Below are 19,718 nucleotides of genomic sequence, written 5' to 3' on the forward strand. Positions count from 1 at the left end.
AACCACTATCTCTGGTAGAACACATTGAGGCCCTCTCTGAGCCCTTGAAAAGAAGATTACATGTGTGAATCAGTAACTATGTATGGCATGTGTGTGTGTGTGTGTGTGTGTGTGTGTGTGTGTGTCAGATCACAGAATGCTCTGAAACAAGATTCACACACACATACAGCAGCTCAAAAGTCCTTGGTGCCCCCTTTGGGTTAGATTTCTCACCCTAGCTGTTGCCTTGGGAACCATCTTTAGCTTACCTCAGGCAGGTATTTCCCATAGCGCCACAGGGCAGCCAGGAGTAGGTGTGAATCGACCAGTCTTCAAATGAAGTCTAATGTAAAAACATGGATTAAAGGGTTTTACTGATGGGTCACGTATTCAGAAACAAAAGCATGTCATCAGACTGAGAGGAACGAAAGCTCTTTTTAAAGCATTAATCCTCACAGTCAATGGGAATGCTCTTTGGCTGGCACACTTTCTGACACAGTTGGCACATTCCACTGTACGTGTTTTCAACCCTTTTTACTGCTGATGGTCTAAAAAGCATTCACAAGCTACAAACATTACAATAATACTGTATATTATTCTGTTATTTATTGCTTAGTCGTTAATTAAAAATGAAAATCGGAGAAAAGTGGCACTGATGATCTCATGCTAAATTATGTGTGGTACCAGGAAGAGGTCAAGAATTCTTTTTAATATTTATTAAAGCATCTACAAAAGTCAATAGAAATGAGTTTGCTCTGTATGACATGGTCTGACTAAGGCTTATATCTTAAGAAAATGTAGCCCTACCCAGTTTCAACTACAGGGAAAAGTCTTTTTCACTCAACTGAGTCAACAAGTTGGACAATAATACAATGTACTGCATCATTCAACAATTTCTATACATAGTAACACAGTAACCACACTGGAGTATGCATCAGTAATTCATAATATTATCCTGTTTATTCTGTTCTAGTTTGTTTTTTGTTAAGACAATACAAAGATAAAATAATGCAGAGAATATGTTCTGGTCATATTCAAAGTGTTCATGTCCAACTCAATTCCACTTTATCTGTATAAGGAATCAGATTAAATAAATAAATAAATAAATAAATAAATAAATAAATAAATAAATAAATAAATAAAAACCTTTCCACAACTGTATACTATAATGTCAAACAATACAATTGTGTTGAAAGGATGTTCAGTATGAGCATGTTCACAGTGTTCAATAAGTGTATTTAGAACAATCCAACATGAACATATAGAATATGAAATATACAAAAGATTTCGTCCTTTGAAATGTTTTACATTTTTGGTACTATATGGTATGCTGGTTTGCATATTGGTTTATATTGGTTACTTTAGTAATACAGTGGTATAACTATAAATTCTCATGGCTTAATGAATAGTACAGTAAACAAAACACAGCTCAGCTTTTGCTTGTTGCTCCTGGTCATTCACCCCAGCCTCAGCAACAAGCAGTGAATTTGTTTTAATACCACATAGTTTGGGTTGTTCAAATAGAAGATACGTATAGTATAATATGAAAGAGGTGAGTATCTGGGCTAAGTAGCTGGGCAGGTGAACACAGACTGGGGGCGATGGCATTGCTCAGATGCCCTTGGCCTGCCTCCTGGACATTAACTAGCTTCACACAGGTCCGGCTTTGTGCGTCTCACACAAAGGCCACACTGTTCATCTCCTTTAGTGAGGCTGGCGTCTCTAGAATAACACCTTTGTGACATGCAGTGCTGTACTTTGGGAATGGGTGAAGGACAGAGGAGGTCCTGGACACACCTCTGGGATTCATTCAGTTCTGTAATTCTGCGAAATCATTTTTTATTTCCACCAGATGACAAATCTGACAATAGTACTTAACATTTTATATGTATTTATGACAAAACAGGTGAAGCAGCTGCTCATTTATCACTGCTTCGAGTAGCCAGTGACTGTATTGATGCATGTAGTAAAGTAATTGCTCCACAATTTCCTGTGGTGTGAGGTAGCCATATATAAAGATGAATTGCTTGGTACAAAAACCCTCCCTACAGGGACACAATGAATCCTGGTCCCCATGGCAGCCTGGCAAACATGGACACGAAGACACATGAACACACCAATTAAGAGCAAACATTGGGAGAAAAGGCAAGTCCTAATGGGAGGGAATGTATTCCCTGGTTGAGTTAACCCGGATCTCGACAAAGAGACAAATAAATAAATAAATAAACTGAGATTTGAAGCAATAAATAAATAGATCAGATCAAATCCATTTGAATCCAAATAAGTGACAAAAAGAACCACACTCTGAGTTTTCGAACAATATCCACTCATATAATCTCATTGCGACCCGTTAAAGCTCCAAAAAGCAGATGTATCTGGCACATAAATTCACACATAGTGCCCCTCTTCATGCACCTATTCACATTAACTTGAGCCTGTTAACCACAAGGCTAGAGATTTGTAAATTAGGTCCCTTGCTGATGGATTGCTGAGTAGTGAGGTTAAGTGGAGTTAACTGTATAAACCTCCACAAGGTTTAATGGGCATGAATGTTCTAGGCTGGAAAAGTTCCCAAACATCAAGAGGTATTAAAGTGAACCTCCCTTCACTCTCCCAACACAAACAGCATGCTTACAAGGCATTTTTCAGGTTTATAAGTATAATTCATACTGATATTTATATACTGGCTGCAACCCATTTGCAGTATTTATGTATATTAAATCAGGACATTGAGTGGCTTCAACCAAATCTTATTTTAGTTTAGAACAACCTGGATTTAAATACAATATAGGCTAGTATGCTTTCAAGGATGTCAGACGTTCCTTCATTATCATAAGCCTAAAAAAATAGCACAGCAGATAAGGTTATACCTACAAAGTAATAACATTCTTGAATTGTATTAGTCAGGGTATACGCCTCATCATATCACAGATTCAGCACTGGATAAAGTGGTAAATGACAAACTACTGGATTCTGATCAGGGTTGCGTTTAGTTACTTGTATTTGCTTGACCTTAGTGTTGATTTTGATCATACTACTCTCCTGGATAGATTATGTTAAGGGGTTAAGGAGAAGGAGAAGAAAGTTAAGTTTTCCTTGCCCAGATCTGGATATCAGCAGTCAAAATTTTGAAACACTTTTATCTTTTTTTTTTTGAGAAACACGTGCATGTTCCTTTTGTTTCTATACTATAAATTAGGTACTTTAACAGTCTCAAGATTTACTTTGTCAAAAAAAAAGAATTTATAAATGTACAGATGTTACCTTTATTTTCATTGAAAAATCCTCCCTTAACACAAATAACAGCTTTACACACTTCTGCCAACTGGACATTTAGTTTCAACAAACATTCAGCTGTACCACTTATACTTGAAAACACAGCCATGCCTCTTGTAAAATTTGTCAAAGGTGTTCTACACTAGTTATTTCCTTCTGACCTCGCAATCCAGTTCATTCCAAAGAAGTTCAAAAGGATTTCGATCTGATGACTGGGTAGGACATTCCATGATAGATAATACTCCAGCTGACTGTTTACTCTCTAATTAATGCTTACAGAGCTTTGAGTTATAAAATGTATCCATGTTGGTTGAGTATTGCTTTCCCCCTGGAATAAGTCCCCAATATACCCTGCTGCAAAACAACCCTAAAACATTAAGCTTCCACCTCCATGTTTCTCTGTGGGTGTGAGGCATTCTGAGAACATCTACTCTCCTGTTTTATGTCTTATATAAGTTGTTGTGTTATAAAACAGAACTTTCTTTCAGTTATTTACGGTCTAATTATTGTGTTTCTTTTCTTTTACCTAGTTTGTTGCATATAAACAAAAAGAACAGGCACCTGTCTTAAAAACAATGAGACTAGATGTTTAACAGGTGCGGCGTTCCACAAGGTTTGACTTGAGCCTTTTTTAATATATATGCTATTTCCGAATAATTATTAATTATTCATTAATTATTTAATATAACATTTTCAAACATATTATTGGCTTCCACTGTTATGCTGATTTAAATAGTTGTAAGTTTCAGCAAAACTTGATGAGAGACACTAGTTTAATAATGTGTAAAGGATATTACACACTTGTGGCTTATTATCTTCCTTCTATTTAATTTTGACAAGACAGAATTATTTGTATAAGACCACATGAATCTAACAGTTTTTTGTTTAAAGCATAACTCTGGGTGGCCATTCTGGTTTATCGGACCTTGGTGTGAATATTGACTCTAGTTTTCATATGAAACTCCTACAGATATTATTATTGGATTAGCCCTAAGAATACAATGACTAAGAACTACAGTTGCTATGAAAACTTTTAGACTGCAAAATAGACTTTATGTTAAAACTATGATTTTCTTTTGTTTCTCATTTAATCAGGATATACTGCATTTCATTGTCTCTGTACATGTACCTTGAACTAATCTAATATGAGAAAAAAAAGTGCCATGATCCCATCAGTCATGTTTGGGTTTATAGTCACAACAAACTCCTGTGTATACTGTACATATGAATAGAACCAAACTGCATGTGTATTGATATGACCCAAGGGATTGCAATGCTTTTTTAATATGACAGGCTGTAAATCCAGTTTATTATTTCCATGCCTTGTAAATGCACAACATTTATATTTACATTTACATTATCTGAATAACATACAATAAAACAATGAAGTCTTTGTGTGTTTGTGTGTGCTAAAAGAACCAAGCCAATGGCGAGTAAAAAAAAAAATTACAGTTTTTATTTCAATCAAATTGGTAACAACAATCACATTACAACTTGTTTATGTGCATAAAGACTTTCCAAATAGTTAATTTTCTAAAATAATTCTAAGGCTTCTATCTGGGAATTCTGGAGTAAGAATGGGAACTTTAAGGATGGATTTGGACTGTAGTTAATGTCAACAGTTTGCTACATTGACTCAGGACTACAGTTTGCTTCTGATCACCATCACTGCACCCCGCAACCTCGCATATCTGCAAAAAATGGACATTCGGTGCAACCCAGACGAGGATGAGGAGCCATCTTGAGTCTGGTTCCTCTCAAGGTTTCTTCCTTCTGCCATCTCGGGAAGTTTTTCCTTGCCACAGTCGCCACCGGCTTGCTCATCTGCAAATGGGACAAACTTACTTATAAAGAACATATTAATTTTTTATCACCACATTATCTGTGTAAAGCTGCTTTGTTATTGTTAAAAGCGCTATACAAATAAAAACAAATTGAATTGAATTGAATAACGTTCATGCAAACCCACGTGTTGCAGTGTGCAGCGTATGGTCTGAGCACTGATAATGCTGCAGCACTCATGTATCTGTGTTTTGAAGCAGCATCTGCACCTAAGGCACAGCATGAGGACTCAACTTTTTTTGATGGAAAACCTCTGTATGACTCTGGCCACTGTACAGTAACTCAGTTTCAGGGTGTTACCGATCCTCTTATTTCCTCTGCCATCTTTGTGGAGAGCAACAATTCTAATTCTCAAATCCTCAGAGAGTCTTTTTCATGAGGTGCCATGTTGAACAGTATGAAAGATTTGTACTCAAAGCACCAAATTTTAACTGCTCTTATACAAACTACACAACTGTGCATGGTCCTGTCAAGCAGACAAAAACATGATGATTAGGACAAGTGGCTTTGCATGGTTACACAACTTACAGCTGTTATCACTTAAGGTGTACTTACTTCTGTTGCCAAGTTTGGCATTTTTCCCCCTAACTGTAATGAAATTGGACCGAACATATATGTATATACACTATATTGCCAAAAGTATTTACTCACCCATCCAAATGATACCATTCAGGTATTTTAATCACTTTCATGGTTACAGGTGTAAAAAATCATGCACCTTCAGAGGTCACCAACTTTCTGAAGTGTCAATAGCTACAGACCTTCAAACTTCATGTGGCCTTTAGATTAGCTGAAGAACAGTGCTTAGAGTGCTCCATGGAATGGGTTTCCATGGTCGAGCAGCTGCATCAAAGCCTTACATCAACAAGTGCAATGCAAAGCATCGGATGCAGTGGTGTAAAGCACATCGCCAGTGACGCTAGAGCAGTGGAGACGTGTTCTTTGGGGTGATGAAATTACGCTTCACTGTCTGGCAATCCAATGGACGACTCTGGGTTTGGCGGTTGCCAGGAGAACGGTGACTGCATTGTGCCAAATGTAAAATTTGGTGGAGGGGGGATTATTATGTGCGGTTGTTTTTCTGGAGTTGGGCTCGGCCTCTTAGTTCCAGTGAAAGGAACTCCTAATGCTTCAGCATACCAACACATTTTAGACAATTTCATGCACCCAACTTTGTAGAAACAGTTTGTGGACAACCTATTTCTGTTCCAACATGACTGCGCACCAGTGCACAAAGCATGGTCCATAAAGACATGGATGAAGTCCTGACCTCAATCCAATGGAACGCCTTTAGGATATATTGTAGCGGAGACTGTGATCCAGGCTTTCTCGTCCAACATCATTGTCTGACCTCACAGATGCGCTTCTGAGGAAAAAATGGTAAAAAATTCTCATGAACACACTCCTAAACTTTGTGGAAAGCCTTCCCAGAAGAGTTGAAGCTTTTATAGCTGCAAATGGCCAACATTTGTTAAAGTTCATTTGCTTGTAAAGGCAGACGAGCGAATATGTATATACAGACCGCATTCCAATAAAGTTCATTTCTACCTGATTCACTTGATTTGCATAGTGAAGACGTATTATACAGAGGAAGTAGAGAATGGTTGTAAATATTCTTTTCTTAGGTTTTATTTTCCAACTGTTGGCCAAACAGAAACCAATAGGAAAATAAGAGATTTGCATAATAACATGGCCTGCAGAATAATTAAGCAAATAGTTATGCATAAATGGTCAAATTGTCCTGCACAAAATAAACAGTGATCTACGGTCATGGCTTTTGTCTTTCATTTCTTCTGTCATATTTATCCCTCTGCTGAGTAAAATCGATCTTTGTGGTGGTGGCTGTCAGGGCCAGCACAGCCTTCTCTGCGGGCCCTAAAATCACTAACATGTTTTCAAATATATTTTTCATTTCAATCTCATTTAATTCAATATATCTTTGTCCATGAATATGTATTCAATTATTTCCAATAGTCTGTACTCTTTATTTGATACCCATTTATAGCAACTGAGTGTCTGTTTACTTTACCCAGGGGGCATTTTATGAGGTTAATATCGATGCTACTGCTAGAGATATGAGAAATGAGAAATGCTGGTGGTTAAGGTTAGGGTTAGAGATATGCGGGTGGTGCAGCTGCAGTGAAAGGAGACTTGTATGCACTGTGTTTGCCATTCAGAAGAATCGGGACAATATAGCCAGGAGAGCATTACAGGCTTTTTTTTTTTTTAGAAAACCAAATGAATGCACGAATACAGCTGTAGGTGTGCATTTGCATAATTCATAATTGTTTACATTTAAACAATGATCATATTATATATTGATCATCTCATTTTTATGTTCTCTAAGAATAAACAGTGTTGAACACACCCTTTATTTATTCTTTAGGTTAGTCATTTGTACTTGTGGTGATCGAGTGAAAATGAAATGTTTAGCATTCTTGTAATTATACGTGCTCCCTGAGCAAATCCACCATGTGGTCTTCTGCAACTTGGTCAAGAAATAAAGCTAAAATCGTATCATGTCATGTGGTGTCTAGCAGCCTTTATTAAATAGATATTGTAATCATCATTGTATAAAGACACAGCATTTGAAAAAGCTTTATTTCTTATGAATATTAGTTTGCCACATCATTTTTATTATTACCACTGATCAGACCGTGCGATGGGATACATTTCTCAGTAACATTGTCAAGCTTTACGTTTACTTTGAGAGATTATTCAGAGCTTCAAAATGAGCATTAAATGTTTTGTATCTGAAAACTGCAGTTGTTATAGCAGTGTATTGACTATGTACATATTAGCTATCCATCCCATTAAAAATCTGTTTCTACATAAAGTTGCCAAACCTGAGCAGGAATGAAAAATGGGTGCGATGGACAGTCAGTGTTGTGCACAGGGGTGTCAGAAGCATCAAATCTTTATTTATGAAATGAAACGCAGATCATATTTTGCTAATTGCACTAGATTCCAATTTTCAACATAAATACTGAATTTACTTCAATTTCGTGCTTTCAGCAGCACAATGTTTTCTGTCAGCATCATATGATACATCATATAAACAAACCGAATACCTTCATACTTATTGGGTTGCTTTGGAGAGATCTCTAGAAACAACCGTTCTGATGTGGGCAAAGCCAATTTCAGTACTGATCCTCTAACCAAGCATCAATTTTCAATTAAGGCACATTATATCAAAGTTTTTCTAATGGTCCATTTATGATATAATTAACTCAGGAGAACTGACAGATTAATTAATAACAGGAACGTAAAATAATATATATAATAATAGCTTCTACAATCCTGTTTTTAACTCATTGTTTGTTAAGGGTTATATTATGTCCATTAACTTGTCAGTACAACTTTTCAAGCTCAACCTCATTTCAGGTTTGAGTCATTACTGGTCAAATAGGTTTTATGGTTTTTTATACACAAATGAAGAACTGCGTATTCTGGCCTTGAGCTGCACTTGGATAGATGACCATCGAACACCTGTGATTGAGGGCGTAGTCATATTTGATAAAAAGGAGATAAAAAGGAGCTATAGTCTTCATATTAAATATCAAAATAAAGTACAAACCCAATTCCAAAAAAGTTGGGACATTGAGCAAATTGTGAATAAAAACAGAATGCAATGATGTGGAAGTTCCAAATTTTATTATTTTATTCAGAATACAACATAGATGACATATCAAATGTTTAAACTGAGAAAATTTATCATTTTAAGAAAAAAACAAGTTGATTTTGAATTTCATGGCATAAACACATCTAAAAAAGTTGGGACAAGGCCATGTTTACCACCAATTGATGCAGTATGTGGTCTGGCATTGTCATGTTGGAAAATGTAAGGTCTTCCCTGAAAAAGACGACGTCTGGATGGGAGCATATGTCGTTCTAGAACTTGGATATACCTTTTAGCATTGATGGTGCCTCTCCTGTGTAAGCTGCCCATACCACATGCAGTCATGCAACCCCATTCCATCAGAGATGCAGGCTTCTGAACTGAGCGCTAAAAACAACTTGGGTTGTCCTTATCCTCTTTAGTCCGAATGACATGGCGTCAAAGTTTTTCAAAAATTACTTTTTTTTAAAAGAAGAATTTTGATTTGTCTGACCACAGAACAGGGCCTTCAAGATGGCGCCGGTGAGGTCGGCTGCCGTCACGACTGCTCCGGCTACGTTTTTTTATGCCGGACCATCGTACAAAACATTTCACTACATGTCGTACCCTGTATGTATGTGTATGTGATGAATAAAATTTGATTTGATTTGATTTGATTTTTCCACTTTGCCACAGTCCATTTTAAATGAGCCTCGGCCCAGAGAAATCCCCTGCGCTTCTGAATCATGTTTAGATATGGCTTCATTTTTGACCTATCGAATTTTGGCGGGCAACGGCGAATGGCACGGTGGATTGTGTTCATCGACAATGTTTTCTGGAAGTATTCCTGAGCCCATGTTGTAATTTCCATTACAGTAACATTCCTGTATGTGATGCAGTGCCGTCTAAGGGCCAGTATGGTTTTCCGGCCTTGACCCTTACGCACAGAGATTGTTCCAGATTCTCTGAATCTTTGGAATGGATGATATTATGCACTGTAGATGATGATAACTTCAAACTCTTTGCAATTTTTCTCTGTGAAACTCCTTTCTGATATTCCTCCACTATTTTTCACCACAGCATTGGGGTAATTGTTGATCTTTTGACCTTTGAGAGACACTGCCACTCTGAGAGGCTCTTTTTATACCCAATCATGTTGCCAATTGACCTAATAAGTTGCAAATTGGTCCTCTAGCTGTTCCTTATATGTACATTTTCCGCCCTCTTTGCTGCCTGTCCCAACTTTTTGGGAATGTGTAGCTCTCATGAAATCCAAAATGAGCCAATATTTGGCATGACATTTCAAAATGTCTCACTTTCAACATTTCATATGTTATCTATATTCTATTGTGAATAAAATATAAGTTTATGAGATTTGTAAATTATAACATTCCTTTTTTATTCACAATTTGTAGTGTCCCAACATTTTTGGAATCGGGTTTAACGCTTCACAGCATCATGATGGTTTTAATTCTCATCATTTACTCAGTTCTGTGGTTTATTGTGGGGCCAAATATAAAGAAATTATTATGTTACCAAGAGTTTCAAATTACCATTTTCCCACAAGTGCTGAACATTGGATATGTAGAAAGAAAGACAGACAGACAGACAGACAGACAGACAGACAGACAGATAGAAAGAACAGAGCTGGCTTATGCTGCTCAAGGTTATTAGAAAATAAAGCAGAGGTCGGGACAGATCAGGCTGCACCCTGACAGAGCGAGAACATAAATAATGTCTGTTTGTATATAAAATATAGGAAGATTGTTTTGTATTCAATCTATTGTGCAATTTTTTTACCAGTTTTTATTTTCTGTTGGATTTCCAATCATATAATTAGATCCAAATATTAGATTTGTAATTGATATAAATTGTATTAATATTGCTGCTTAAAGAATAGCAATAAAGAATAATACTGTGTTATTTATAGATGTTATTTGGCCACAACTATATATAAAACATATAGAAAAGGCCTTGAAAATGTATTTATTATATAATATGTAAAAAATATTATGGAATTGGTTGTATTTAAAATAAAAATAAAATAAAAATGATGATGTAACCTCCCCACTCTTACAGTCACATCTACACCTGCATGTAGGAAAGTGAAACTTATCTGATGAGACTATGGAAATAATGTGGGTGCTGATTATGGCGGATGGGAATTTTTTCCATTAGATACATTTCTCGTAGGGATCTTATCTATAAACTGTCCTGAAGACTACGCTGAAACTTTCACACACAGTCAAGTCTCTGACTGTCTCGATGGAAATTAAAAACATACAAACAAAATACATACACAAACACACATATACACACAGTGGAACCTCGATACTCGCGACTTTGACACTTGCGACCTCGAAAGTTCGACTTAACATTTCAAAATAGAGTTTGCGACTAATAAATTACATACAAACTTTTGAAAAACTATTATTTTATTATTGTATCATTCATTTAAAGTAGTAAAGAAAACATTTATGACAAATAATTCACAATGACTTTACAGTATATGTAGAGAGTCAAAACCTCACGATTCTAGGGGTCATAGAACGCAACCCCCGCGAGTATCGAGGACGCATGGTATGTACATAATCACATCACACATACCACATACTCTCTCACACAAACCTATAAAGTCCAGAATGATGACAATCATTAAAGAAAAGCCTGTGTGTAATGTGTTGCAATACTGAACACATTTTTGCATTAAAATTTTACAATACAACATTCTTTCAATCAGGCACAATTAAAAGTACAGTAATCATAAGACATCTACTGTACAGAGATGTTGCTGCATCTACACTGTCACAAAGTGTACTATACTATAAAGGCACAAAGTAAATTCAAGCTCTCAAGATACAAGGAGGGTCTTTCAAAACTGAGCTTTACAAGTTGAAAGATACATAGCAATAGTACAGGACTTATCTTAAACAGTTCCTACCATTAAATGAGCAGTTTGGTACCTTTGGCCCAGTTGTACCATTAAACTTAAAGGTAATGCATGCATAGTGATGCTCTCACTACTTAAACATTACTGTATGCAGCAGATCAGACCTTTACTGTGTGTGCATGTAGTGTAAATTCAGAGCTTACATCTCATTTTTTCAAATATTGTATACAGTAAGTCCACTACATCCATGTTTCCGAGTGAATGATCTCAAAAATGTACTCTTGAGAGTGCTACCTCAGCAACAAGCAAGAATACTGTTGCTATCCGTTGCTGAAAGTGTCAGACTGATTATTTCAATTATTAAGTATGAAAGTGAAGAACCATTCATCGTACATGCTTTTTCTTTCCTTACAATGCATAGTAGCGCAGTAGCTAAGGCGGCCAGCATGTAATACACTTCATGTCCACTATCCACCTGGGCAGTCTCAACTCCTGGACTTCATTTCCAGTTCAGCATCACTGGGGACAAACTGCCCGCATGTTGCCTCTAACTGGACACATGGACTCCTAGCCATTCCAAAATGAAGCTTGTAAAGTTCTTTGGCCTGAGAAAAGATCCATGGCCAAGGTGAAAACATAATGAAAACATAGATGAGGGGGGGGGAAACAGCAGAGTAAGGCATTCAGGAAGTCTTGGCTAGATTCACCACTGCGATTTCCAGTGCAAGCCATTTCCCTGAAGAAAGAAACAGGAGAGAATATTTATTATTTCCATACACTTGTATCATAATCGCTTACAGTTATGTATATTTTAAATGTTAACCATTGTGTCTACGTTTTTTTTTTTTTTTACTCTCAGTCTAATCGATAATTAATTAATGAATAAAATGCCTGTAACATGGCATATGTTTGGTGGGAATGTGAAAACTGTTTAAGATGATCTCTGGTCCTTTTCTAAACCTCATTAAAAGTCTGTATGGTGTTAGAAAACTATTCTAACACCTTTTGATGCACACGTACTGTCCTTCACATACAATATAGCACTCTATTGTCCAATTATAGTCATTTATAATCTATGGCCCAAAAAATGTTTCATTATCTATAAAGGGTCAAATAAACTTACACTTAAATCCACACATAACAGATTCTAACACGTAAGCACAGAAATGATCTGTTAGGGAAGGAACAGGTAGGTGAGACACAAAGGTATTGAAGATTAAACTGGAGAAAAAGAATGCCAGATGGCACCACCTTCAAATCAAGTAGGAATGTGCCTATAAACTGACTTGGGATTAGTGTTCTCTTACTCAGTGCTTCTGTGTACTTCTGTGCACAAAAACAGACATACACACAACGCAAATCAGATAATAAAGGCAGAAAATCACCTCCAAAAATGTTAGAAGAGAAAGAAAGTAAGAAATAAAACAGATTTCCAGAATGGAACTTGAAACCGCAAGAGCAAACGATGAGGATGTTGAAAGATATGGAAAAACAGAGGGAATCAGGATAGACTGGACAACAAAGCAGGAAATCAGGGGTTCCTGACAAATAGTGAAGAAAGATAGAGGAACGAGTAAGAGCATGGTAAATCAGTGGGGGAGGCCACAGAGGTGATGACAATGAGTAAATCAGGAGACTCAGAAGAACAATGCAAGGAAATTGGAAAGATGATCCCTGATCGTGTGAGCTGCATACATTAATTACAGGTTTCTGTCCCATGTCGGACAGGGTCGGGCTGATGTTGCCGCTCTGACTGAGTGGAGAGGCGAGAGAGGCTCGTGGGATCGAAGTATCGGTAAAATGGTCCATCTGGTGCTAAAGTCACAAGCATGAAGAAGGAGAAAGCACGTGTGTGAGAAAGAAGTAGCACGTTATATATTTTATATAAATAATATATTTTTCTTCTGACAAGGCTTTTAAAAGGTCTCTCTTGTTAGAACAACTACGCTACGTAATAACAGTAATAGCAGTGTCATGTGAATTTGCATAAGCAAAACAGGGCTGGCAAATCGTACTCACATTCACTCCTTTGGTGATAATCGCGAGCTCTGTAGGCTGGTACACAGAGCCGCGAATCTGCCCGTTGTAGCCGCTGTATGGAGACAGTGGCTTGTTAGCTGATAACACACAGAAAAAAAAAAATAAAAAATCAACATGAGAAACCCTGGGAGAAATTGCCGAGTGGACATTTCTGAAATCTAAAATGGGTTTGTTCACAAGGAAATTCAGGAAAGGAAAACAGGTTGTTTTACACAGATTAACATTCAGCAGCTCTCACAGAATTTCCCGCTACAGGATGCATTTCCATCAACAAACTCGTTTGAATGTTATCGTTTCTGTAGTAACAGTATAGAGGCTTGTGAAATTCTTAAGTAGAGAGATCTTTGTAATCGCTTGCCAAAATGACAAACTGCAAAAAAAAACAAAGGGCTGGTCGGAAAGCATCAGTTTACAGCTGTAATTATATGAGTAAGAACAAGAACTAACAAGCAGTTAGATATAGGGTTGTCTAATAGCTGATTAAAAATTATTATAAATATATAATAAAACAAAATAACATGAAAAAACACGTTTTTAGATCGCTAATAATGTATTGAGCTTCAAGAAAAACCCAGAGAGCCAAAAATGTCGTTATATGTTCGTAGGAAAAAGTACGTTATCCGTACTTTTCAAATCCGTGACGGATTTGTTAGAAATGGGTATGATGGATAGGATGCTGGGAGGGAATGCCGTTTCCTGCCATGAAATACCTGACTGGCATGACCGTGTCTATATGATGGAACAAACATGCCGATCTCAATTATTGTTCTGTGAATCATATCAGCCGTACTGAGTCCCATTACACAAGGGCCAGCGTGTGTTCACTTTGCTTTTCATTGAGTAATTAGGCACACAGTGTGCATGGGCAGGGATGGGACTGGGCTAAAATGGAAAAAATGACTTTCTGCATTTCTTTTACAAAGCAGAACAGTTTTGTTTTCGAACTCACAATGGCTTAGCAAACACTACAAAACCATAATGACAGCATTATACCACTTTTTCCTATTTGTCCTGAATGAACCGCATGTGTATGCTAAAGGAAGATAAATAAAAAGATCAAGAGGGAACAATCGAGTAAAACAATGAGACAGAAACAGGGTGTGAGAGAAAAGGATAGACAGGACATCTGCAGAACAATGTGTTCTAAAGACTCCGCTCTTCTACCATTACAGATATGAGACTTCAAACATCAGCGTATCAAATTCGGTAGCGTAAGCAGCAAGCAGTTGCAAAATCTGGCCTTCTGTACCTCTTGTACCTCATGCGTTTTTAAAAGTCATGCTATCCTGCTCCAATTACCTAAAACGATTAAAAGATTCAAGGTAAATTTAACCCATTACACTTTTTAGGGTTTCTTGGTGAATGTTTTACTGCAGTAAATCACTCTCAGCGTTCATCGGTGGAAATACATCACCTAACCAATGAGCCGTGACTGTGTGGGGTTTTTCAGGGTAATAATTAGTTTCACTTTGCATTACAACAGGGTTAAAAACCCTCTACGATTGTGAATTTATTAAAACATGTTTGTATGACGTTTATCCTATTATTAATTTGCACATTATACAAATGCTAGGAATCTGACCACAAAAATCAGGAAAGCAGCTTATGAAAGCAGCTTAGAAACCACCTATGAAGCACAGAGCAAAACAACAAGGAGTGTAAGAGATTGTGTACCTGCTTTGGGTTCGTCCATAGAGAAGGCCTTATTTTCCATGAATATGTTCTGCGAACTTTGCTCTTTCAGGATGTTCTCATAACCCACACCTTGGTTTGTATAGACATCAGTGGTAAGGTCCGATACCTCGTCTAAGTCGTCAGTCGCCTGGCACAGCTCGGGCACTGTATGAAGCAGCAGGAACACCCAGGCGTTAGCGACAATCGCTATAGTGAGGGTTGGGTCGTTCCACTCCCAGCTGCCATGCTTGCCATTGCCGTAAGTGTACATGACGATCCAGGCCACCCAAATGCCCAGCGAGAACATTGCAGTGAGCAGGATGAAGACTCCATTTTTGTGCCAGTGCTGGTGCTTGCCACACAGGATTGATATGGATGCCACAAACACAGCTACCAGCAGGACCATTACATAAATGAGAGCCATTACGAAGTCTTCTTTAAAAATCATGCATGGTCCAGGGGTACTAGAGGTGACATTAAGGGGCTGGCGGACCATGGTGATAATCAACCATTCTGTGTTGATGATCACTTCGACCAACCAAAGAGCCAAGGCTCCAAGGCAGAGTGCCCAAGATCGGGGTGCCTTGTTGTGCCTGGACAAAATGTTGAAATTGACAGCTTTCATAAGGAGACATGAGAAGCAAGCGGCGAACAACACACCAAACAGAAAGCGACGTGAGGTACACGTGGCGAAATCCTTGCCCACGATGAAGGCAAATGCCAGCCCAAAAAGGCCCAGAGTGCCCAAAAGTAAGCCAGCGTCCAGTGATACCGACCTGCGCCGCCTATTGTCTGACATAAATGGAATGCTCGCGAGGAGAACCATGATCAGTATGAGGCATACCACGACTCCAGCGGTGGCAAATGCCTCCAGCACGATGCCCCAAACTGCACCAAGGTCACACAGGTTATAGTAGAGAGAGCTCACGTTGGATCCGCAGCCCTGCGGTGCCCCTGATGATCCAGGCAAAAGTGCAACAAGCTGGGCAAATAGAAGGATCCAAAACAATCTGGGAGCAAAGCAGCCCATGGCTGAGGTCACCTGTGTTCAGAAACACATAACAGACAAAAAATTAACCAAGAGAAAAAAGTAAAAAGATAAACAGTGAAAGAACACGAAACTGAGCTTTGGAAAAAGAAGCAATTATCGAACAAAAAATACACAACACACCCAAAGTAGGAAATCTAATACTAAAGATGATCTCAACAATCATATTAAACTATCATGTTTGTACAAGCTTTAAAGAGGTGCCCTGCCCAGATGTGCGATTGTGAGCGTGAGATTGTGGGAACAGCACGGAAGGTCTCGCTCTGAGAACAGGAATATCTAGACCTGGAGTTGATCCACACAGCTCCGTAAATCATTCATGAGTTTTGCACAACATTGACTGTTTTTCAAGGGTACACTTGAAGCTTGTTCTAGTGAGAAGAACAGGCTTATTTTTTTGGTGAGGTCTTTCACGTGTTTTAAAAAAAAAAAACAGGTCAATTCTTACAAAAGACAAAATTATCAATAGATGTTACAGTCATGTTACATCCATTGTAACATAAATGGGGGGGGGGGGAAATAAAAAAACCCAAAAAAGTCTGACAGCAGAAACTGATTCAAACAAATGAACAGATTTGGTTGATTATTTAAAACGTTAGGGCAGACTTTTTTAACCCACTTGGTTGATCGTTAATCATAAACCAGTGTTGCCAAATCATCTAAGTTGTGGGACTCTAGGATTTTTCTGATAAGCAATGAAAATGGTAAAAAATATAATAACACGAGTAAAATAAATGCATATGCAACTCAATGTGCAATCCTGGCTCGTTACAAACCCACAGTACTAAGTACAAATAAGCAATAAACATACATTGGAGACCCAAAAACCCAGGATCACTGTACCTTGATAGAAAAAAGCTGAATCTGTTTCTCTCTTCGCTCAGACTCCAAGCAACACTGCTTCAGGATTTACAGTTGTTCCACTACAACAGTACCATCTTTGTTTTTTTTTCTCAAAACATTAGTCACTTCCGTTTTTTACAATTCTGATCTGCATGTATGAGGTCATAACAACAAACTAAATACACAGAACTGGGTGTTGCCTTTATTGCCGAACACCTGTAATGCTCATTATTTCCATGACAATTAAAAAAAAAAAAATCTATACCTAATTTAATAATCCAAAACTATAACAGTAATTACACCTAATACACAGAGTTTACCCGGAAATATTTTCAACATTTATGAAAATGTAATCAAAATAAAATGTTATTTGGTTTAAAAAAAAATATATATATAAACCCTTTCATTTTGGTTTTTAAAAATTATGATCGGAGACGCGTCTGGTTTGACAGACAGTGATTTGGACCAATAGGATCACGAATTCCCTGAGCGATAGCAAATCAGGTTAGAGTAGAGACGGGTCCAAGAAAAGCTCAGCACACACCTGCGTAAATCAACAAAGTAGCGTTCCTAACAAAACAGAGGTTGTGTTTGATTTAGACAAATAGAAACAAAATCTAGATCCTGTCTGAAAATGTAGACACTTCAATCAAAACTGGGCCAAATATTCTGAATGGTATAATCTCGACGGAAAAGTTGCTCGGCTATAATCACGTATTCACACGTGAAGCTAAAGCAATTAATTCAGTGTGAGAAAAAAAAGAGAGAGAATACAAGACTTAACTTTCTTGTCACACTTTTGCCTTTAATTGTGTGTCTTTAAAAGATGGTGTAAGTCACTAAATGAAACAAAGGATGAGAGAAACGCTACTTACTTGCACGCTGCTGTGTGTGGTGGGAGATGAACGGCTCCGTTGCTCAGGAGGACAGAAGGTCTGCTGTATTTATCCTTCTCAATCACTTTAATTCAGTGTGTGAAAAAAAACATTGGACATTTCCAAGACGGGAAAAATGGCTCAGAGGCACAAAAAAAAGATTTTAAACGGTTCTAAGTGATTTACGGCTTGGAAATTCACTTCATATCTCTTTATAAGTGTCGGTCCGTGTGCTCGGTTTTGTAACACGCCGCCGCTCTTTACTGAACCTTCTACTTCACTAACGAGGCGCGTGCTCGTGCGGGCGGGCGCGCTCGTAGCGGGGGCGGGCGCGCGCATAGTGAAGTCGTGCACTGCGTTTCCTGCGACGAGCAACATGACTTCATCCTCACTTCAGTGAAGCCTCAACTAGGTGACCAACCCTGGGCTGTGGTGACGGTGACTTTTTCCAAAAGTCACCACAACCCTGGGCTGTGGTGACTTTTGGAAAAAAAAAAAGAGGAAAACAAATGCCTTCGAAAAATAAAGGCCAGCTTCATGTCTCTTATTAGAGGTCACTGAATATATGTATTAATAGAGACATGCTTTATTCAATAACTTACACCTTCTTTATTTGTCAAATAAAGTCAAATATGACCAGAAAGTTGTTTTTCTTGCTTATTCACGTTAAACCGATTAATTTTCAGCTTAACATGTGAATAAGCAATATTTCGATTTTTAGCATTATTCACACATTTATAACCAACCCAATACTTTTTCCATGAGATTTTATGATTTCACAAAATGTGATTATTTTATCCAAATATAAGGTTCCTAGATAGCATCGTCTTCAATTTTAGGGGAAAACTGCTTTGTACAATGAATTGGATTCTTTCTGATCGTTTCACTGAACTAAAACTTTTAACATAAAACTCCATTAGTTGAGCACTTTACAAAGCAGTTTTTATATATTTATTTATTTACTTTAAAATAATATGAATCCGATATGATAAGTAAGAAAAAAAACATGCCGGTTTTAATTATAATATGATGTTTGGTATAATGCAACATTTATTTTTGGCCCTTCGTAGGAAAACGTTTGGGCAACTCTGATTTAAAGCAAATGTGACACTGTGATCAGTCTGTTGTTAAATTTGTAAAAATTTATTGCTCGGTACACCCGTGAACAAGATCAAACTGTAAACATACCCACCACACACACACACACACACACACACACACACACACACACACACACACACACACACACACACACACACACACACACACACACACACTTATTATGATATGTAGAAATAAAACCTTGATGTCTTGTTATTGCAAAAAAATTCTACTACCAAATCTAATTGTACTAATACAAATACTAGTAATGATACTATTATAAATCTGATTTTGCAATACAAGTCAAACCAGCTGTGCAATGTTTACAGTGAGAAGGCAAAGAGTTTAATAAAGAATTCTAGGATTTGCATGTAATATTATAAAATGCATATGCTGAAAGTTCGGACATCTTGTGATATAACATAATATCCTATGTATGAATTGTTAATGGATAAGAAAATCAGTGTCTCTCTCTTTCATAATAGTGTTCACACTAATCCTTAACAGCCACTGATCCTTTCAATAGGACCTATTTCCTGTTCATGTTATGCG

The 19,718-nt window shown here is 37.5% G+C and overlaps 1 protein-coding gene across 5 annotated transcripts; it reads right to left on the reverse strand.

The window, feature by feature from the left end:
• Positions 1–11,112: 11,112 nt before the first annotated feature.
• Positions 11,113–18,458, reverse strand: gprc5c (G protein-coupled receptor, class C, group 5, member C). 5 transcript variants are annotated; one of them, XM_083556609.1, is made up of 5 exons: positions 18,066–18,426; positions 15,300–16,341; positions 13,605–13,702; positions 13,281–13,400; positions 11,113–12,321 (listed from the first exon to the last, which is right to left on the reverse strand). In XM_083556609.1, exons 2-5 carry the CDS (start codon positions 16,327–16,329, stop codon positions 12,289–12,291), a joined length of 1,281 nt encoding a protein of 426 aa, XP_083412735.1. In that variant the 5' UTR covers positions 16,330–16,341; positions 18,066–18,426; the 3' UTR covers positions 11,113–12,288. The 5 variants fall into 5 exon arrangements, with proteins under 5 accessions (XP_083412735.1, XP_083412736.1, XP_083412737.1 ...); XM_083556610.1 differs by lacking the exon at positions 18,066–18,426 and adding an exon at positions 17,191–17,426; XM_083556611.1 differs by lacking the exon at positions 18,066–18,426 and adding an exon at positions 16,471–16,495.
• Between the last annotated feature and the right edge of the window lie 1,260 nt (positions 18,459–19,718).

The sequence above is a fragment of the Silurus aristotelis genome, assembly GCF_946808225.1.
Source record: "Silurus aristotelis genome assembly, chromosome: 12".
Classification (NCBI taxonomy): Eukaryota; Metazoa; Chordata; class Actinopteri; order Siluriformes; family Siluridae; genus Silurus; species Silurus aristotelis.

What these genes read in the sequence shown, in the direction of transcription:
- gprc5c (XM_083556609.1), bottom strand. Translation starts at nt 16,329, where the DNA reads ATGGGCTGCTTTGCTCCCAGATTGTTTTGGATCCTTCTATTTGCCCAG. An exon ending in TATGGACGAACCCAAAGCAG is followed by an intron (nt 13,703 to 15,299) that starts GTACACAATCTC and finishes GTGTGTTATCAG; the next exon opens with CTAACAAGCCACTGTCTCCA. An exon ending in GACAGAAACCTGTAATTAAT is followed by an intron (nt 12,322 to 13,280) that starts GTATGCAGCTCA and finishes TTCTTTCTTCAG; the next exon opens with GGAAATGGCTTGCACTGGAA.